This window comes from Dermacentor silvarum, chromosome 1, assembly GCF_013339745.2.
Source record: "Dermacentor silvarum isolate Dsil-2018 chromosome 1, BIME_Dsil_1.4, whole genome shotgun sequence".
Classification (NCBI taxonomy): Eukaryota; Metazoa; Arthropoda; class Arachnida; order Ixodida; family Ixodidae; genus Dermacentor; species Dermacentor silvarum.
This window is the reverse complement of record NC_051154.1, coordinates 287,652,787-287,671,400: the sequence shown is the minus strand read 5'-3', so window position 1 is coordinate 287,671,400 and position 18,614 is coordinate 287,652,787. Positions and strand designations below refer to the sequence as shown.

General features: G+C 46.0%; 2 protein-coding genes across 3 annotated transcripts in view; one reads left to right on the top strand and one right to left on the bottom strand.

Moving 5' to 3' along the window:
* Positions 1-18,614, top strand: part of LOC119437195 (zinc finger CCHC domain-containing protein 24) — a 280,965-nt gene that overhangs the window by 44,398 nt on the left and 217,953 nt on the right. The gene's annotated exons all lie outside the window — the stretch shown is intronic.
* Positions 1-18,614, bottom strand: part of LOC119437193 (sodium-dependent multivitamin transporter-like) — a 48,927-nt gene that overhangs the window by 22,880 nt on the left and 7,433 nt on the right. For both annotated transcript variants that reach the window (XM_049660355.1, XM_037704250.2), the window contains exons 2-9: positions 18,538-18,603; positions 16,776-16,827; positions 16,648-16,715; positions 12,515-12,672; positions 8,013-8,153; positions 7,216-7,345; positions 7,046-7,134; positions 72-181 (exon numbers count right to left, since the gene is read on the bottom strand). In XM_049660355.1, coding sequence (XP_049516312.1) covers positions 72-181; positions 7,046-7,134; positions 7,216-7,345; positions 8,013-8,153; positions 12,515-12,672; positions 16,648-16,715; positions 16,776-16,827; positions 18,538-18,603 — 814 coding nt within the window. The remainder of the gene's footprint in view (positions 1-71; positions 182-7,045; positions 7,135-7,215; positions 7,346-8,012; positions 8,154-12,514; positions 12,673-16,647; positions 16,716-16,775; positions 16,828-18,537; positions 18,604-18,614) is intronic.

Here is an 18,614-nt window from a genome sequence, read left to right as displayed (position 1 = left end):
ATACAAAAACGTAGCAACGGCGACTTACACTGCGCCTAATACGTGCGGTAAATGTCGTGGTTAAGGCTTACCAAGTGCTTTTGTAGTCCTGGAAACCCACGTTTCTCTTACTGGGAAGTATTGAGCAACCACGTCCACGTACAAAACAGCAGCTTGCGAGTTGATGATGGACGAAACAGCACTGCAATAGAATGAACCAGCAGTTTGATCAAGAAGTACGTGCTTCCTTCTCCTGTATTAGATAGTTTTAGTTTAGCGTTTGCAAGCAAACGTAAACGCATTACGTGCGTAAAGAAATAGCGTTGTCATCACTGCGCATGCTCTGAACGTTACTGCAGGTTTCTGCCCTTCACGTGCGCTAAGATAACGTATACGTTAATTGGCGTGTTTAACGTTCGTAATGCTTACGGACGCTAATAAATAGCGTTGTTGAACATGGCGGCACCCATGGCTCCCGATTCAGCGTGAATTCTCGTCATGGCTATGCTCTCACTCGCGTTGATAGGCAGTAACTATTCAAATGAGCTTTCACTTTCTATAAACACACCTGAAACGTTAGTAATGAGCGCGTAGCCTGTCCAATTCTAAGATAGTTTGGTGATTCCGGCGCCCATAGGCATAACGAGATGCGTCCGCATAGCAACAACAGGATGGTTGCTAATAAATTGTCTTGACTTGGATACGTTTGGCACGAGGCCTCAGACGGCGCCTTGTTTCATAACTTATTCCTCACGTTTGCGTTACCGTACGGTAAACTAAATGTCTTGAAAGGCCGCACAGTAACGTCCCGGAAAGGTGCTTCCGTTTAACGTGCGTAAGGTGACAAACGCTATTATGAAATTACTGAAAAGACGCCATTATGTCCGCACGGTGACAGATTTGAGCAAAGCTTGCGCTGGAAGATTCGTGGTATATTAGCGGTGCGGACGAACATATTGCTTTTTCTGCCGGGTTCCTTAATTTTGAAAAGTTAATGTGGTGAAGTGTAGCTACCTGCAGTAAAAAAAGTGGGCAGCTTGCACTAGTGGTGCAAGGCCGGAGTAAACAGCGGAGCTGGTGATCGACCTAGCTTCTTCCAGGTTTTGCCAGGAAATGCTAAGTGCTGCTAGGCACGGTATTCCGAATCGGCTCGCCACCGACGCGCAGATTCTCGCTTGGCCGCATGACGCGCTTCGAGACGAGCGGCTTCTCCGGGTGTCCGGATCGCGACTTTACAATTGCTATTAGGTACAGCGGAGACTTCCGCTTAACACGTGTTGTCATGACAATCGTGGAGCTCCTAGGTGCCTAGGGACATAATCGCTTAGGGACTATTGAGGCACTGGTCTCCGCTGAGAGTGGCTGTCTTATCTCCGGGATCGGGCGCAGCGACCTTGCCGAGCGCAGCTCCTACGTGAGTACGGAGCGAATCGTTTAGGGCGCGTTGAATGTCTGGCGGTGTCTGGCCCACGCCGGCCGCGCTTTATTATTGTAGCGTTTGTTCTAGTGGCGGAAATCCTTGCAGTAGTGGTAGCGTGACATGACGGCTTTTGATCTCGGTGAACTGTGGCCATAGTTGCCGCCATATCTGCCATAGTTGGATATGGCGGTCTTTGAGTCGCTGATTATAGTTGTAAATCCGGCCGCTGCAGCGAGGGCAATGGCCGCCTCTTCTGCCTCCGCCGGGTTGCGGGCATGGACAGAACAGGCCGTCGTTATTGGTGTTGCTCGGGGCGTACATTGGTTGTGGTCATTGTTGTTGATGATCTTGGGGAGGCTAATTACGCTGATTGCGTACGTGTTATGTGGCAAGGAATATTGAGCAGCGTCGACGTATGCTGCTTCGGAGTTCAACCCGTGGGTTTTGTGCAGGGCTTCAGCTCTTGCTTTTCGTCTGCCATCGTGATGACCTGCAAGCATGTTCTTTGGCAGTGGCTGGATGATGAACCTCTTTCTGATGTTGGGGGGAATGGTGGCAGGATCGCTGTGCGTTGGAAATACTCTGTGCCCGATGCGGTCCAGGATCCCTTCCCTCCATCCCTCTTCCCTCCTTCCCTTCATCCAGCTTCCCTGTAGTCGGTGAATGTGTGCCAAGCGGTGTGCTTCTAGAAGCTCTTCCACGGTATTGTGTAACCCCAGGCTTAGGAGGTGCTCGGTAGGGGTGGTACTGGTAAGCCCCAGCGCCGATTTGTACACTTTGCGAATGAGTCAGTCCAGTTTTGTTCTTTCAGTTTGGAGTAGATGTAGGTAGGGAGGGGCGCAGGTGAGTCTTGAGATGACAAATGCGTGGATGATTTAGAGTGGCTCCTTCTCCTTCGTACCTTGCTTGCGTGCCCTCACTCGGGTGATTAAATGGACCTTCTGATTCACCGCTATGGTGAGACGATCAATGGTGATGTTGTTGTGGTGATTCTTTTGTACAAAAAGGCCCAGGACCCTCATATGATCGACGTGGGGTATTGCAGTGTTGTTGCACACGTTGACGTTGTTGGGTAGTGCGGTTTTTATTCTGCGCCGGTCTGGGGGTCGCCGTATTAGTATCTCCGATTTGCTCTGAGAGCACTCTAAACTCGCGTCAGTCACATGCTGGACGACCGTGTCGGCTGCCTTCTGCAGGGTCTCTTCGACTTGTCCGTCGGATCCCGTAGTCGTCCAGAGCGTATTGTCGTCGGCGTAGAGAGTGTGTCGCAGGCCGGGTATCGTGTCGAGTTTGGGTGTTAGCGACTTCATTGCGAGATTAAATAAGAAAGGTTATAGAACAGCTCCTTGAGGAGTGCCGCGATCTCCAAGATTGATCGGTTTGGAGAGCAGATTGGCCACCGAGAGTTCGACCGTACAGTTGGATAAAAAAGCACATATGTAATTGTACGTGCATTCTCCCGGTTGCAACTCGGCCTACGTTCAGTTCTTGGTTGGGGATTCCAGTGTATTATGGCAGTTGTACTGTTGTTACATTAGTGCTGCTGCTCTTGTGATTCTGGTGGGAAGTATTGATGTACCGGTTGGCGAGCTCCTCGAGCAGCTCTTCGTCGGTACCCGGATATTGGTGGATTATACGCTCGAATTGCTTGCGTACTGCCGACTTGGAACTACCGGGGTCAATGAGGTGTTGCAGCAGATGCCACGTTTTCTTACAGCCCATCTGGCCATTCAGGCTGTTGCAAATTTGGCCCCATTGCTGGTGTTCGACTGTGACGCTGTGGACTTCAATGTCACGTTCGAGTTTCGCGATGAGACGGCGAAGTTTCTTGTGCCGTTGACGCCACCACCTGCGCAAGAGGCCTTCGGGCGCTTCCCACATGTGGAGGAGGCGTGAATCGGTCGTCGGCTGCTCTTGAGTGACCTCCATTTTGCGCGTCGCGGTGGTCACGTCCTGCTTTAGCGACTCGACCCATTTGTTTACATCCGAAATGGTGTCGGGTGCCGCTTCTTCGCGCAGTTGACGGAAATTGTTCCACTCCTTGATTCGCGCAGTGGTTTTGGTTCTTTTGTTGGTGGATGTGGCAATGGTAGTGGAGAGGATGCAGTGATCACTGCCTGCCGAGAGGCCCGTGTTTTCCCATTGACCGCACGGTATGTTTTTGCACAGCGTCAAGTCTGGCGAGGTATCTTTGCACACATTGTTTCCGATCCGCGTTGGCTGCTGTTGCGCGTCGTTCGGAATGGTTAGCTTTAAGCCTTTGATGGCTTCCCATAACCGGACGCCCTTTGGGTCTCATTTGGAATAGCGCCAATTTGGGTGTTTAGAGTTGAAATCTCCAATGATTAGTATTTGTGCATCTTTGGCCAGCGCAGATGTTTTTCGAAAGATGTGTGGGAAGTCTGCTCCCCTTTCTTTGCGTGAGCTGTACATGTTTAATATGAAGAGTGTTTTGAGTCCTCTTCACTTCGGTAGAACTTCAATGAGCGTGTGTTGTATGCTGGTGCTTTCAATTTTTGAGAAGGGGACGGACAATGGAACCCGTGTCAACATGATGAATCTGTACAATCGAGCCCACATTTCAGCTCTTCAATCTAGAACGCAGTCTACGCAGTACGTTCTCGTTTTCAATGTTAATTTATGCATTTATTTCCAAGTGGAAGCGATTTTTGATGAGTGCGCAGATATTCTTACGCAGCTACCGTGTCGATGGCAGGGATGTGCAGAGTCGTGCGACACGTTAGATCAGTAATACTGGGAACTTCAATAGCGCTTAGAACGACAGACATAGAAATGACAACACATGTTATTACCTTTCAAAGTTTATATCGGAAAGGACTTTTTACGAACTTTCTGCGCACGTCAACAAACATGTGACTTCACGTAAATTGTGTCACGCTTACATGACCTTATAAATGAGCCAGTTCCTGATGAGATAGTGAGAGTAACATGGTGCTCACGCGCCTGTCTGCTAGGTGCTGAATATCAACAGCTTCTACTACCTCACCTGTCAGCTGACTCTTTACGGACTCTTTATAATGGCGCCCACGCCAGCCATCCACCGGCAAATTTCTTTATGTTGTTGTTAGCATCGTCCTGTTTGTCCTACGTAGAATGTACTGCATGAGAGTCTACCTCGCGACCCTATGCGCACGAATATCGTTTCTACAGTGTGATAGCTAAGGAGCAGTGTAAAAGATAAGCCTTGTGTAGTTGCAGTTCCTGCCAGCCGCCTCCGAGGATAGGCAGGTGAATCCACGGGCAACCGTGTCTGTACGCGAAAAACGAGGACGCATGCAGAGGGTGTCTGAGAAGAGTGAAAACACATCGACACCTCCAAAACAAATTTTGGGACATGTTCTTTTCCTGCAAATTCCATTAATTCCGTATAGTAACGTCCCATCGAGAGACCCATCACGGTGGTAGCGTGGTTGTGGCTTCGAGCAAGCCAATGACGAAAAGCGAAATGAACGGAAAGTGAAATGAACCGGTTTACAAAATATGGTCCCTGTTGATATATGGTTTACCTAAAGCCTCCTAAAATTCCCCCGTGTTCAAATAACACCGAAAATACTGCGACGCAATCGCGCATGTCGATCACAATTATTCGACTCGGCTTACACGTTTGGTCATGCATGATGCGTCAACAAAACGCTCTCGGCTTCGTGGATATGCGTTTTTTTTTTTTTACAGCGAAGCTGTTAGTTTCTAGTTGGTCGGGATTTTTCATGTCCATGTGCGCGACCTTTGCTCACACAAATATGTGGGTCGATCCCGGAGACTATGCAAAGCAGCGGGAAGCGCACACTGTGCTGCTTCTCCAAGAAGCATCACATGACGTCTTCAGGTGACATCATCACTTGACGATGACGTCATCGCGTGTCGTCACGTTTGGCGTGATGACGTCACCAGGCGATATCGTGACGTGACGATGCCATTATCACGTGACGTGACAATGCCATTATGTCGTAACGTAACGTTTGACGTGATGATCTGAATTAAATTAAATTGAATTCGGGGGTTTTACGTGCCAAAACCCCGATTTGATCATGAGACACGCCGCAGAGCGGGACTCCGGATTAATTTTGACCACCAGGCGGTCTTTAACGTGCCCCCAATGCACGGGAGATGGGCATTTTTGCATTTCGCCCCATCGAATAGCGGCCGCCGTAGACGGGATTTGATCCCGCGAACTCATGCTTAGTAGCGCCACATTATAGCCGCTAAGCCATCGCCGCCGGTTGACGCGATGATGTCATCACGCGACCTTTGGTGTGATGACGTCATCACGAGACGTTTGAGGTGATGACGTAATCACGTTTCATCATGCGACGTCACGTGTCATCACTTGACGTCACCACTTGGTCACATGGGTTTTGGAACTATCGGATGTTAGCGCCCGATTTTTCGCTTCATGGGCCACATAATTTCGTATTTATAAAGAATACACCCCTCAGCAGCTGTAGTGCCGGTCTTCCACAGCTTCTCCGGACATCCACTTTCGCAGGGCCGGGATGGCGGGTCATTTTTTGTGTGAATACGGGCACTGGGCCAGTATTCACAGGAATATCATACGCTAGCATTGTTCGTAACAGCAAAATTGTTCCGAATATCCATTACGACGAACCAAAAGACTCTCGGGAAGTGGCTTTTGATTTTGTGCCAATTTTGCCCATTCACAGCAGGAAATGCATTGACCGTAGAACAACTTTTTGCTTAAGCATGACACTGAACGAATTAGACCGAATCAGTGTAACCCTTACGAAGTGTTGCTGAGCTAAGCACTTAGTGAATTAGGATTAAATGCATGCGCTGGATCTACTTGAAACGTCATGTCTGCAATCCCATTTGTTACTTCGCTATTCGAGTGATGTATATTTAAAGAGTCGAGGGAACAATATGCAATATATTTCTTTTGGGCATGTTTGCTCTTAAGGTATAGAGGTTGTTACGTATATAAGAATTAGGTCAGGCTAAGGATAAGAAATAAGGATAACACTTAAGGAATGTGGATAAAATGCATGCCATGTGCACGGATCTATTTTAAACTAAATGTGTGAAAGCCCGTTTGTTGCTTCGCTAATCGCATGGTGTATATATTTTGAGAGTGGAGGGAACCGTATGCAATATGCAAATATATTTCCCTCTGGTACGTTTGCTTTTAAGGTACGCAGCTTCTTATACAACTATTAGGTCCGGGATAAGATAATAATACCATTTTACCCCTATTCCTTTCCTTGCTTAGTCGGTGGTCCGAGCGCAGTATATGTATGCGTTATCAACAGCATGGGATGCCCGTGAGTGGTGAATGATGAGAAAGGTATAGAATCGAGCAGAACGAATCCTTACATTACACCGGCCGAAATATAACCGTTTCCGTAATGACATTGCATACACTCCGGTGACAGTTTCCAAGACATGCACCCCATAAATCGTAGCGCAGTATTTGTATGCGTTATCAACAGCATGGGATGCCCGTGAGTGGTGAATGATGAGAAAGGTATAGAATCGAGCAGAACGAATCCTTACATTACACCGGCCGAAATATAACCGTTTCCGTAATGACATTGCATACACTCCGGTGACAGTTTCCAAGACATGCACCCCATAAATCGTAGCGCAGCGCGAGGTGGTGTCACGACTCACCTTGTTGAGGAGGTCACGACCCCGGCGAGAAAGATACCTGAAAAGCCCAGGACAGGCGCCAGCTCTTTCTTTACGTAGAATGGGAGGATCTGCAGGAAAGCGTGAGGATCGATTGTGCGCCACTCACTCAAAAGCGTCGGCGTAAGTGCGCGAAACGCGACTTGCTTTACCTGGTCCAGCGCCGAAATTGACTTGGACAGCATCGGATCGCAGTCTCGAAACCGATAGATTAGGGCACCAGCGCCTGCCATTAGCACGAGGTAGTACAACCCCGAAAAGCACACTCCGACTATGGCAGTCCTGCAGATAGGTGCAAGAAAAATAAACAAGAATGCAATGCAATAAAACTTGTCGACTTGCACCCAACGAGTGCTCATTTCCCATGGTTCGAACGGCCTCGAATAAGGCTCTCTGGGATTTTCCGGGGCATATCACTGTTTGAAGTCATCACCACAGGCAGGCGCGCACATCCGGTGTGCCGCAGAGTTCCAGTATGCTTGCCCTACTGCATGCGATAGTTTTGCTTGTAATTTCTTCAACTTTATTCTTTATTTATTTTTTAATTTAGATGCGACTAAACACAAATTAAATATAACGGAAGCAAAGCTATAGCAGTATGGTGCAAGCACCTTCACACCCTGCGGGCAAACGGGATGTGCCCGCCTGACTCTGGTGAAGACTGGCCGACGGCGCCTTATGTATACCTTCAATTACACTTCGGGCACGTGCTCCACTGTTCGCGTTTCATTAGACGCCAATACTATTCTCATTTAGTTATACTAGTCACTTCTTCCCGACAAAGGCGAAGGAATGCCCCAGTTGTACTGGCTTTATTACAAATTTGGTGTCCCGTTTAACAGTACCACATTGTACACATTTATCCTTCTGCGCCGGGGCACTTGGTAGCATATCGCCTGCGCGGAATGCACTTAGAAAGCTGTCTATAATGTTTTTTTATGGCACACACCTCTGAGCAGCGCTGAGGTTCCTCGATGCTAGGTACCTCTGCAGAACCATTTGATCAAATCCCAGCCGGTAGAGGAAAGATGCCACGCCTCCCACTAGGCAAGACCACACGTTTTCCTCCTTGGTCAGGTCCATACTGACGCTGGAATCCAGTCGCAACTCAGTTAAACCAGAATAATTCAATTGAATACAGTGTTTACGTGTGCTAGTGTTTCAAGGTTAAGCCGTCATTTGCTTTCTCATTCTCGTGGGCCACGTGAGGGAGTGGACAGCGATACTTTGAAGGTCTCTCGTACAAAAAATCTTAACTTTCCCTAAAAGTTGACGCACCCTGCACTATAACATTAGACCCGCCGTGATTGCTTAGTGGCTATGGTGTTGGGCTGCTAAGCACGAGGTCGCGGAATCGATTCCCGGTCACGGCGGCCGCATCTCGATGGGGGCGAAATGCGAAAACACCCGTTTACTTAGATTTAGGCGCGCGTTAAAGAACCCCAGGGGGTACAAATGTTCCGGAGTCCCGCACTACGGCGTGCCTCATAATCAAATCGTGGTTTTGGCTCGTAATACCCCATATAAATTTTTTTACCTGTCACGTTGGAATAAGTCAATATTCAAATGGCAACTGATTAGACGGTATGAAACAGGCATAGAGAACCCTCGCTATAACAAACCCGTCGGGACAAGAAATTGATTTCTTTATAAGCAGTACTTTTTGATAAGTAGAGAGGCTCCAAAGGCTCCAAAGAAACGATGGATGTGCACTCCAACAGCGCCAAAGCCCGTAAAAGGTATTTTAAAACAAACAACACTCGATAGTAGCCCCATAACAGTGACGAGAGAGAGAGGTTGTGTACGGGATGTGATAACTATTTAGCCTTACCCAGAAAAAAAATAATTCAGATAGGTAGTTGTAGATTGTAGGGCATATTGGACAATTGATTTATATCACACGATGCAAAAATCAGCTACATATGTCGTAAGCGTATTATCATTTCTCTGATCTAAAGTGAACATGCAAGCACCTCCAGAAAACTTGAGTGTGGAAGAGCATAGAACCATAATCAAGTACTCGTTTCTCCAAGGGAAAGGTGCGGAGCAGATCCATAATAAAATGTAACGAACTTTAAAAGACTGTAGCCCTTCATATGCTACTGTTAAATGTTGGATTGTCAATTTTAAAGCTGGCGAATTTGGCGTTGAAAGTGACAAAGCCAGTGGAAAGCCTGTTTTTGTGCTTCCAAATGTTAAATCCATCAGTGACAGGTTTATGGAGGACCGCTGATAATTAGCGAAAAGTACTGCTCCATTTCTGGGAATATCACGGGAATAAGTTGATGCCATTATCCACGGCAGCAAAGTGGATCCCAAAGCTTTTAACAAGTGAGCAAAAGAAAGTGTAGAGACATCGGTGGCTGTTCTGGAACATCTCTAAAAAAGCTGATCAGATTTCGTGGACAAACTGGTAACTGGCGATGAGACATGGATCTACTCGTATTGCTAGGCTCCCGAGACAAATGAACAGTCTAAAAAATGTACGCACATGGAGGATTTATAGCGACACATCTGGCTTTAAAGAGAGAGCCGAGCGTGCCTCTAATATGCGCATAAAGACGAAATTCTCCAGACCAAAGAAGTTCCGTGTGCAAAGGTCGGTGCAGAAGGAAATGGCAACAAGTTTTCTTGATGGAAAGAAAGTTCTGCTGGCGGACGACATTCAACATAGTTAAACCATTAATTCAGAATATTACGATGCTTGATAGACGAAGTTGCGGCCAAAACATTAAAAGAAAAAAGAAAGAAATCATCGAGGAAAGCCCTCCAAAGATGTCATGCCATCCTATTACATGACAACACCTAGTCACACACTGCGAACGAAAGAATGTCAAAACTGACCTCCTTAGGATTTGAAGTGATGCTCCATCCACCCTATTCGCCCGACCTGACTCCTTCTGACTATTATCTCTCTCGCCAATCTCAAAAAAGAGCTAAATGGTCAACGATTGTTTGGAGGCAACTCGAGTTTTCTGGAGGCAACTATAAGGCTGCAAATGAGTGGTTACACCAGCAGACGGAAGAATTTCATTTGCAAGGGATAAAGAAGCTACAGGACAGATGTCGCAAGTGAATCGGCTTTCTGGGGCAATATGGAGAATAGTGTCGAAGTTAATGTTTCGTAGTTAAATTTTCTTCTGGGTAAGGCTAAATACTTATCAGCACACACGTAGAAACAGACAGAGGCTAACCAGGGGTTGTTTTGGTTGGCTACCCTGCATGGAGAGGGGGGGGGGGGGGCGGGCAAGAGGATAGAAATAAAAAGACTGTTGGCGCTCAGTAGCCTCGTCCGTCGAATATTATGGCATGATGCAGCTATTTAAAAAGAGTTACCGCCTCGTAGCGGCTGCTAGCTGTGCTACACTATTGCAAGCGTAGCACTCTTTGCCTTTCCAGATAGGTACGAAGAATTGGAAATGGTCAGCCTCGGTGCTACACCGAATGGTCCCGTGCGAATTTGCCGCATCGCACTTCGTACTAATCGGAGTGCGGTGCCACTGCTCTCCAAAAAATTTCTGTCAGAAGGCATACACCGCTGTAGGGACTGCGAGAAACTTCGAATAAAGAGATATTTCGAATAAAGCCATATTTTGTTGTAGCGAGGGGTTACTCTTTGTGAGAACTTAGCTCGCTGCCGTAAAGATGCTGATAAAAATGGTGTACTGAATGGGTACGCCAGTTTTGCCGCTCGACTTGTGGTCATGAGAGTAACATCACAAATACCATCGCACATGATCAGCTTGATGGATGTACACGTAGATAGGGAAGATAACTCAGCAAATTTCAAATACATTCGTTTCACCTGCCTCTCACGTGCAGTCTGTACCTCAGCAGTACTGCGGCTCATCTGTTTATTACATCAAAGTGCGATTCAATCTGGATTTTAAAAACCATCGTCTCAAAAATAGCTATATTTTAAGGCCTTGTATATGCTTATATGTGTTTTTTATGTAGATATACGATATATGGTATTTTTAATGTCTACAACTGCGTGCGTTGCGTTTCCTTCAAGCACTTTTAGATTGTTTTAGCCTGTGTAACCGAACAATATAACGAGCCGGCTTCTTTTTTTTTTTTTTTTACCTGATCAAGCACATGCCTTATGAAATGTAGGGGAAAATACGAAAAATGCTTTTGTCACTTTGACAAAAGCTGTACTAGGGAACTAACTGTATTGCATCGGGCCCTACAAATACTGCAGAACCCCTGGTGCCAGCGCAGAGGAAGCGAGAGACACCTTTACTCAGAGGCAAAAATTAGACTGACGAATATTTAAAGATCGCTAGGCAGGCTGCATGGGGGTGATATAGCTACGCATTTGGCTTTAAAGAGAGAGAGAGCCGAGCGTGCCTCTAATATGCGCATAAAGACGCAATGCCCTATCCGTGCTTTTAGAAGTTTGCAACGCCTAACTCCAAAACAAAGGAAAAAGCGATGTCCTAAGTGGTAAATCGCGCGCTTCTGGTGCTATGCTCGAAACTTGCCTAATGCATCGTATAACATGTATTTTCTAGGATTGTCCGAATAGTGAAATTTCAGAATCGAATCGAATACGAATATTGGAAAAGAAAGGCCTTCGAGTATGAAATCGAATATTTATTATCTTATAATTTCTGAACTGAAATCTAACGTTTATGCGAAGTCCCTGTGGTAAGAAATTTGACATAGTTTACATTATTTGGTATACAAAATAATGTAAACTATGTCACATTTGCACTTAATTGCACTTAATTCCGATCCCAAATGGACTTCCAGTCAACTGCGAAGCTTGTAAATGATAAAAGAAATAGTTACGTGATGCACAATGAAAATGAGCGTAATCAAACAACTAGAAAAACGTCACAACATGCACATAGAGTGTTGTATTCGTTAAAGGAGCCAAGCAGCAGGGAGCACCGTGCAGGGGACCAAAGGCGATCTTTGATCGCCAATAACGCCGCTTCTGTTGAACGCAGTGAAATACTTTTTTACTGCAAAGTATTTCTGAATTAGTCTAGTTTGACTTCAAATGCATTTGTCGACTTCGATAAAAAGTGGTTCCGGGCCCCTTTAATAAAACAGATCATTCACGACTAATGCCGCATGTTTTTTTCTCTCTTCTTTTCTTTGGTTTCCTATTTCGCGCCTTGTTTAACAGACAGGTTAAATAATTATCCCGGCCGCGGCGGCCGCATTTCGATGGAGGCGAAATGCAAAAACGCCCGTGTGCTTGCGTTGTAGTGCACGTTAAAGAACCCCAGGTGGTCAAAATTATTCCGGAGCCCTCCACTACGGCGTGCCTCATAATCAGAACTGGTTTTGGCACGTAAAACCCCAGAAAGAAGAAGACAGGTTAAATAATTGCTGATTGCCTGTACCAAAACACCTAAGAGCCTAAGCATGGAGGTAGCGTTTTTTTTTAAAGATCAGTAGCTGCACAGTGATGAGCATTGAACAGAACCTACTTACTCGAGTATGTATTTGTCGACCTCGATGTCGTCCAAGGGGCGCAAGGGCAGCGTACCGACGGTCGAGTCGTAGACCACCTTGCCGATGACCACCAGCGGCGCCAGCAGGGTGATCAGCGCCTGCAAGCAGTCCGTCCACACGACGCCCCGGAGTCCCGCCTGCGCGAGGAGCGCGCAAACGTGTGGGCGCGGGGCGTTAGCCACACTCCCAAGGCTTTTATTGGAGACATAAGTGAAAAAAAAACACACACTCACAATCAAGATTACCTCAAAACAAGCGTCCCGGCAACTGGGAGGAGCGGACCGCACCCCCACGAAAGTTTGAATATGGAGACCGCTTCCGGTGCAACATCAAGAATGTGCTGGGGGCTGCTTATAGCAAATACCAAAGAGGCCCGGACTGAGGCCTTACTTCCTTTCCTATGGGGCTAATGAGAGTCTTTTTTCTCCTCCTCATCATCATCATCACAGCGTGTGGTCTTCGAATGCATGCGCTGTCGAAGCTGTTCGCCTACGGCAAGCGTACCAATGATTTTTAGACATTCACTCATGCTCCTGTCTCGCGCACCAAATGAGAATTTCGTGTTCGCCATGTGGCGTCGTCTGGGTGCCTTGGGTTATGCAAAGTGTTACCGCGCTGCAATATTTTTTTCGGGTATGGTTTTTGATGATTGTGGAATGTGTTCACAAGTGCGGCACTTTAGACACTTTGGTGTTCCATAAGTAAGAATAATGTAACGCACAGAGGACACAAACAGAAAAAAAGCGCATGTTCACACGCAAATGCGCAACTTATTCTTGTTACGATGTTACTAATATATACCCCGCGGACATCAGTGTAACCAGAGCACGTCCGTGCATAGCGCGAAGAAACCAGAAAGAACTGTACATTGTACAAATAAGAAGCGCACTGACCGCTCTGGTGCCGGTGATACCCACGGAGTACAAAGTAGTAACAAGAATAAACTGCTTGAAGTATCAGATTTGTTTGTGTCTGTCTATGCCTTTTCTAATGCGATGCATTCTTTGCCTCATTCCAGGCAATTTTGGGGAGGTCTTTCGTGTTTCGCCACACTTCGCAACTTTGTAATAGGACATGCATGACCGACAGTGAAATCGAACCTCTGCCTTCGAGCACAGTAGCCCAATACTGTAACCACTAGGCCACGATTGTACGCGTACTCTTCTCGTGCCAAAGCCTCTTTGAAACATTTCGAACGTGCGTCTCGTGCCACTTTTTGGTGTTCTTTCGACGCAACCGCTCGCGCTTTGGGCACTCTGTTGGACTGCTCCATCTGCGGGATCAGCCACATTTTTCGGTATTTTCCTCGTAGCAGCCAGCGCTATGTAGAAACTGCGATACATTGTATCGCCTTCACAAGAAGCCCAGGTTGATCACGTTTTATAGTTTCTTCACCGGACTAACATGCCAGCGTTGTTTTAACCTAGACTGCATGACATAAGCGAAGGTACATGTACTTATGATTGCAGGTCACGTCACAATCCGGTTTCTCTCGCTAACGCTCGTTCAGTACCTACGCAGAAACTAGCAATCTCCATGTATAAATTCGCGTCGAACGGCCGCAGTACAACTCATGCCGCTGGCGTTATACAATCGTGTTCTTCGTCTTGCTGGTGTCGTCATACACATGTACGCTCGCATAACTCACACAACTACTCGAAATATACAAACACGTTGGTCCACCCGGTATACCTTTGCAGAACCACAGTGCGTCCAGGTACAACAGCGCGTGGTACCTGAACCTTTTTTTTTTGTCAGTGTCCAGTTCGCACATCTTTATTATTTCTTATGAATGTATCGATAAAGTATCAATTTGCACTTATACTTCGTGCTTCCAATTGACAGCATGAAAACTCTGCGGCTGTCGAGCGGCCATAAAACCGCAGCATATCATTGGCTCAGAATCGTTCGTCGTCGAACCCTAATTCGTTTGCGCAACTTTCCAGTGACCATCGTATTTTTCTCGCATGTTAGGCTTCTTCGTTTATTGTTGCATTTCTGGTTTAAGTCACGAAAGTTTCTTTTTTGCTTGTTCTTTTTCTTCTTATTTTATTTTTGTTATATGTGTGTCTAGGAGAGTTTGTCATCTTGTGAATTTGCCGACTACTCCTTCTCCATTAGTCAAAAAGTAAATATTAGTTACGCCGGCTCAAACGAACAAGAACAAACACAGAATAATGAAACGAAATGTAAATATAAGTTAAATTGCGCTGACGCGTTGCTAACAGAAAGTTCTTCGAAAAAAGAACACGCGCATATTGTCCCCTGTAGTAGTGGGGAAAGTGCAAGAGCAGAGGCACAAAAAGAAAGAAGTGTGCGTGCTAACCAGCCCCACTCGATAGTTAGCTCTCGCCGTCGTTTTCTCCAGGAGCCAGCTGCTCTCAATAAACGTCGTCAGCCCCATTTGAAGACACATGGCAAAGTGGTGGAGGTGCTGGGTACACGTCCTTTTTAGTTACGTTGTTGAGCTTCTGGTAGTCTACGCAGAAGCGTAGCGTTCCGTCTTTCTTTTTGACAAGAACGACCAGAGACGACCATGAGCTGTTGGAAGGTTCGATAACGCCGTCTTCAAGCATCTCTTGTACTTGCGTACGAATCGCTTCGCGTTCTTTTGCCTACACGCGGTAGGGCTGCTGGCGTATCGGGCGTGCGTTGTTGCATGTGATGATCCTGTGCATTGTAACTGAAGTCTGGCGTACCTTAGACGAGCTTGCGAAACCTGCCCTGAATTCAAGCGAGAGCTCACGCAGTGCTACCTGTTTGTCTTTAGGTAACTCTGAATGAATGTTGACGTTGCCCAGTGACTTACTTGTCAGCCATCCCCACGGGTTCAAGGGCAAAACATTTAGCAACGTCTTCTATTTCTTCGGCAAACGCTATCGAAGTACCGCGGAAGAGGTGTCGACGCTCATTACTAAAGTCGGCGACTAGCAACTTAGATCGGTCATCACGAAGCTGTAGCACACTCCTGGCCGCCCAAACACCTGGCGTCAGTAGAAGCGCTAAGTTAATTTCTGTGACCACTCCACCTTCACGCATTCCACCGGACACCGCTTCGACTAGAACACTGGCTCGTGGAGGAAGTGTAACACGTTTGGCGGAAACACGAAGCACGTCGACACGTCGTTAGTCGTCGTCTCCGTCGATTCCTTGGTCGGCTGAGAAGGTGACTACACCTCCCCGCTCCCCGTAGGTCAATAACACTGCCGTATTCCTGTAGAAATTCAACTCCGAGAATAACATAGTCATAATTTTTTCCTGAAAAAACTTCGGTACTGGTCGGTACCAAATCTGGGTCCTCGAGAACAGCAACCGGATGATGTAGCCTCCTGGGGACGATCACGGGCTGCGCACATTCTTTTTTGGGGACCTTGAATGATATCTGCAGTTTTCAGTACACTAAGTATGGAGGCATAACATGCGCTGCAAGCGGCTATCGCCACAGGTACATGTTTGCAGAAACAAAATAGCGGCTCTTTCAGTCAAGTTAGTGTCGCTTACTGGCTGGAACTAGAATGTCGTGTTGGGCTGCTGAGCATGAGGTCGTGGGATCGTATCCCGGCCATGGCGGCCGCATTTCGATGGGGGCGAAATGCGAAAACACCCGTGTACTTAGATTTAGGTGCACGTTAAAGAACCCCAGGTGGTCCAAATTTCCGGAGTCTCCCACTACGGCGTGCCTCATAAAAAGATCGTGGTTTTGGCACGCAAAACCGCATAATTTAAATTTAAATTTTTTAACTAGAATGTCGTTTACTCGTGTTTGATACAAATCCACATTGCCGGACTTCTTTCAGCTTCATCCCCCATCATTTTCCTGGCGATGTTTTGTTAAGCTGCTCTCGGCTTCCGCTGAGGGTTCATTGTTAGCTAGATCTCAAGTTTGGTAGCAAGCAGCAATCATTTACGTCATTGTATACTGTTGAGGCTTCTTCTTATGAATTATCAGCTATACTGCTAAATGCCTTCCTCGGCATGTACGTGAACCAGGTGAAAGGGCGTGCGACATAGGCTCACAGCTCCGCTAAACAGCCTCCGCATCATGCTAGAGCGCCCAAAGGAGTGCAGCACCAACCGGCATCTACAAGGTTAAAAGATGGATATGTACTTACAATAGCAGCGTAGTAGGTGCCTATTAGGCCGAACATGATGCTGGCTGTTATGACCGGTATGCCGAATACTGGAAGAAATAAGGAACACTATTTGAGGTCCCAGTAAGAGCTGGGGATGAGTAACTTACTCGTCGACGATGTGAGTGCGGCTGAGAAGATGAGAGCGGCGCCAACACTTTGCTGAAAGAGACAACGTTGGGAAAATGTTAACCTTTCTAGGAATTTCTTCACTGACCATTTACACTATACAGTACTACACAGAAAGGAGACGCCGTGAACTCTCTCGGTTTCTTTTCTTTCTTTTTTTCAGATTACCGAGGGGGAATTGAGCTTTTACCACGCTTGGCATTGTTTTGAAAAGGAATATGCTATTTGCAATAGAATACCACAGTGTAGCGTTGCGCAACCCTTGATTTGCTGCGTGGGTTCTGATCTGGCTGGACTGACATTCTCCTTCTTTTTAATGCTCTTAGTTTCTTAATTCATTTATTGGAGGGATGCTTCTCAGCTGCGACAGCGGTGAATGTTTTGGATTAGCTTCGTGTTTGCGGTAGAGAAAACTTGCCTTATTGAACGTATTCTTTTTGTTGTTTATGGCGTTGAGTTTGCTACAGCAATCGGTGAGACAAAATTTGATGCGCGCTGTATTAAGTTTAGGAAGGGCTATGTAATATATTTATCGTCAGTGGGAATTATGCTCTGACACAACCACAAAACTGCACTTGCCTTGTTTTTTTTTTAATGAGCAAGACACCTGACACCACATATCACTCTGTACGTCTCAACAAGCTGCAACTAATGAGTTTTAAAGGAAAATTTTCAGCTTTCTTTTTTCCAACACCATTTAACAGAAATACATGAAGCAGTAAAATCAAGAAATGTGATGATTAAAAATGGATCATCAAATATGGAATTATGCAAGGATCTACCATTGGTGCACTTTCCTTTCAATATACGTACAAATGACCTCAATACGTTACCACTGCCTTCCTTTTTATAGAAGTACGCTTACGATACTGCATTAGTGTATACAGACACGTCGTACGAGAGAGGCAGCGACATGTACGCAACACGATGTTATCAAAATTATGGGTTGGCTGCATCAGTCTCCCAAGGTAAAGAAATAGTCGTCTGCATAAGGAGTTTTTAAACACCTTGATTTTAAGTTAATTCTTTACCTGCACGAAAACTGCGGAAACTGTTGCAGGTGCTCGCCATTAGAGTACAGTACTTTGACTTAGTGTCGGTGAATTTCATAACCGAGAAAAACAGGTCCAGCATGTTTGCAAGAGACTACAACGACAGCTTCAGCACATATTTATTGTATATGACAGGGAGAAAACCTTAAAACGTTTACATGTCACAAAGAGAAAGTGTAATTCAATGCGATACCTTAGCTGATGGGAATTTCCCCAAAAGTAGGCAGGCAAGCTACATTTCCAGCTGCATTTGTGTCATCAGAAAATTCGCAGATGGTATATTCTTTATATATTGTTCGTGCTGCGTAATGAGATTGTTCCTTTGAGATGTAAGTCTTCTCAATTTCTCCTTGAATTTCAGGGCTTTGTACTTTGTTGCTCTGTTATGTTCTTTATTGATACTTTTGTTCAAACGGTGCGTGACCGTTGAGCTGACTGCCCACTCGCGAGGATGTGAATGCTTAGGTTGACAGAAAATCTACTCGTAAAAGCACCTTTTCTATTAAATTATTATTATTATTATTATTATTATTATTATTATTATTATTATTATTATTATTATTATTATTATTATTATTATTATGCACTTTTCTGAGTAGCATAGCCTAAATTGCCCTTCACATCTCATACAGCACGGCTTAAAAAAGAGCACTTCCGGTCGGATTCATTCTTATGAAACTGGAGTACTCACCGTTAAAATGAGGTAGATTGCACACGTCGTCAACGAAATAAAAGCGTTGTATCTCATGCGAATGTACTGCAAAGCAA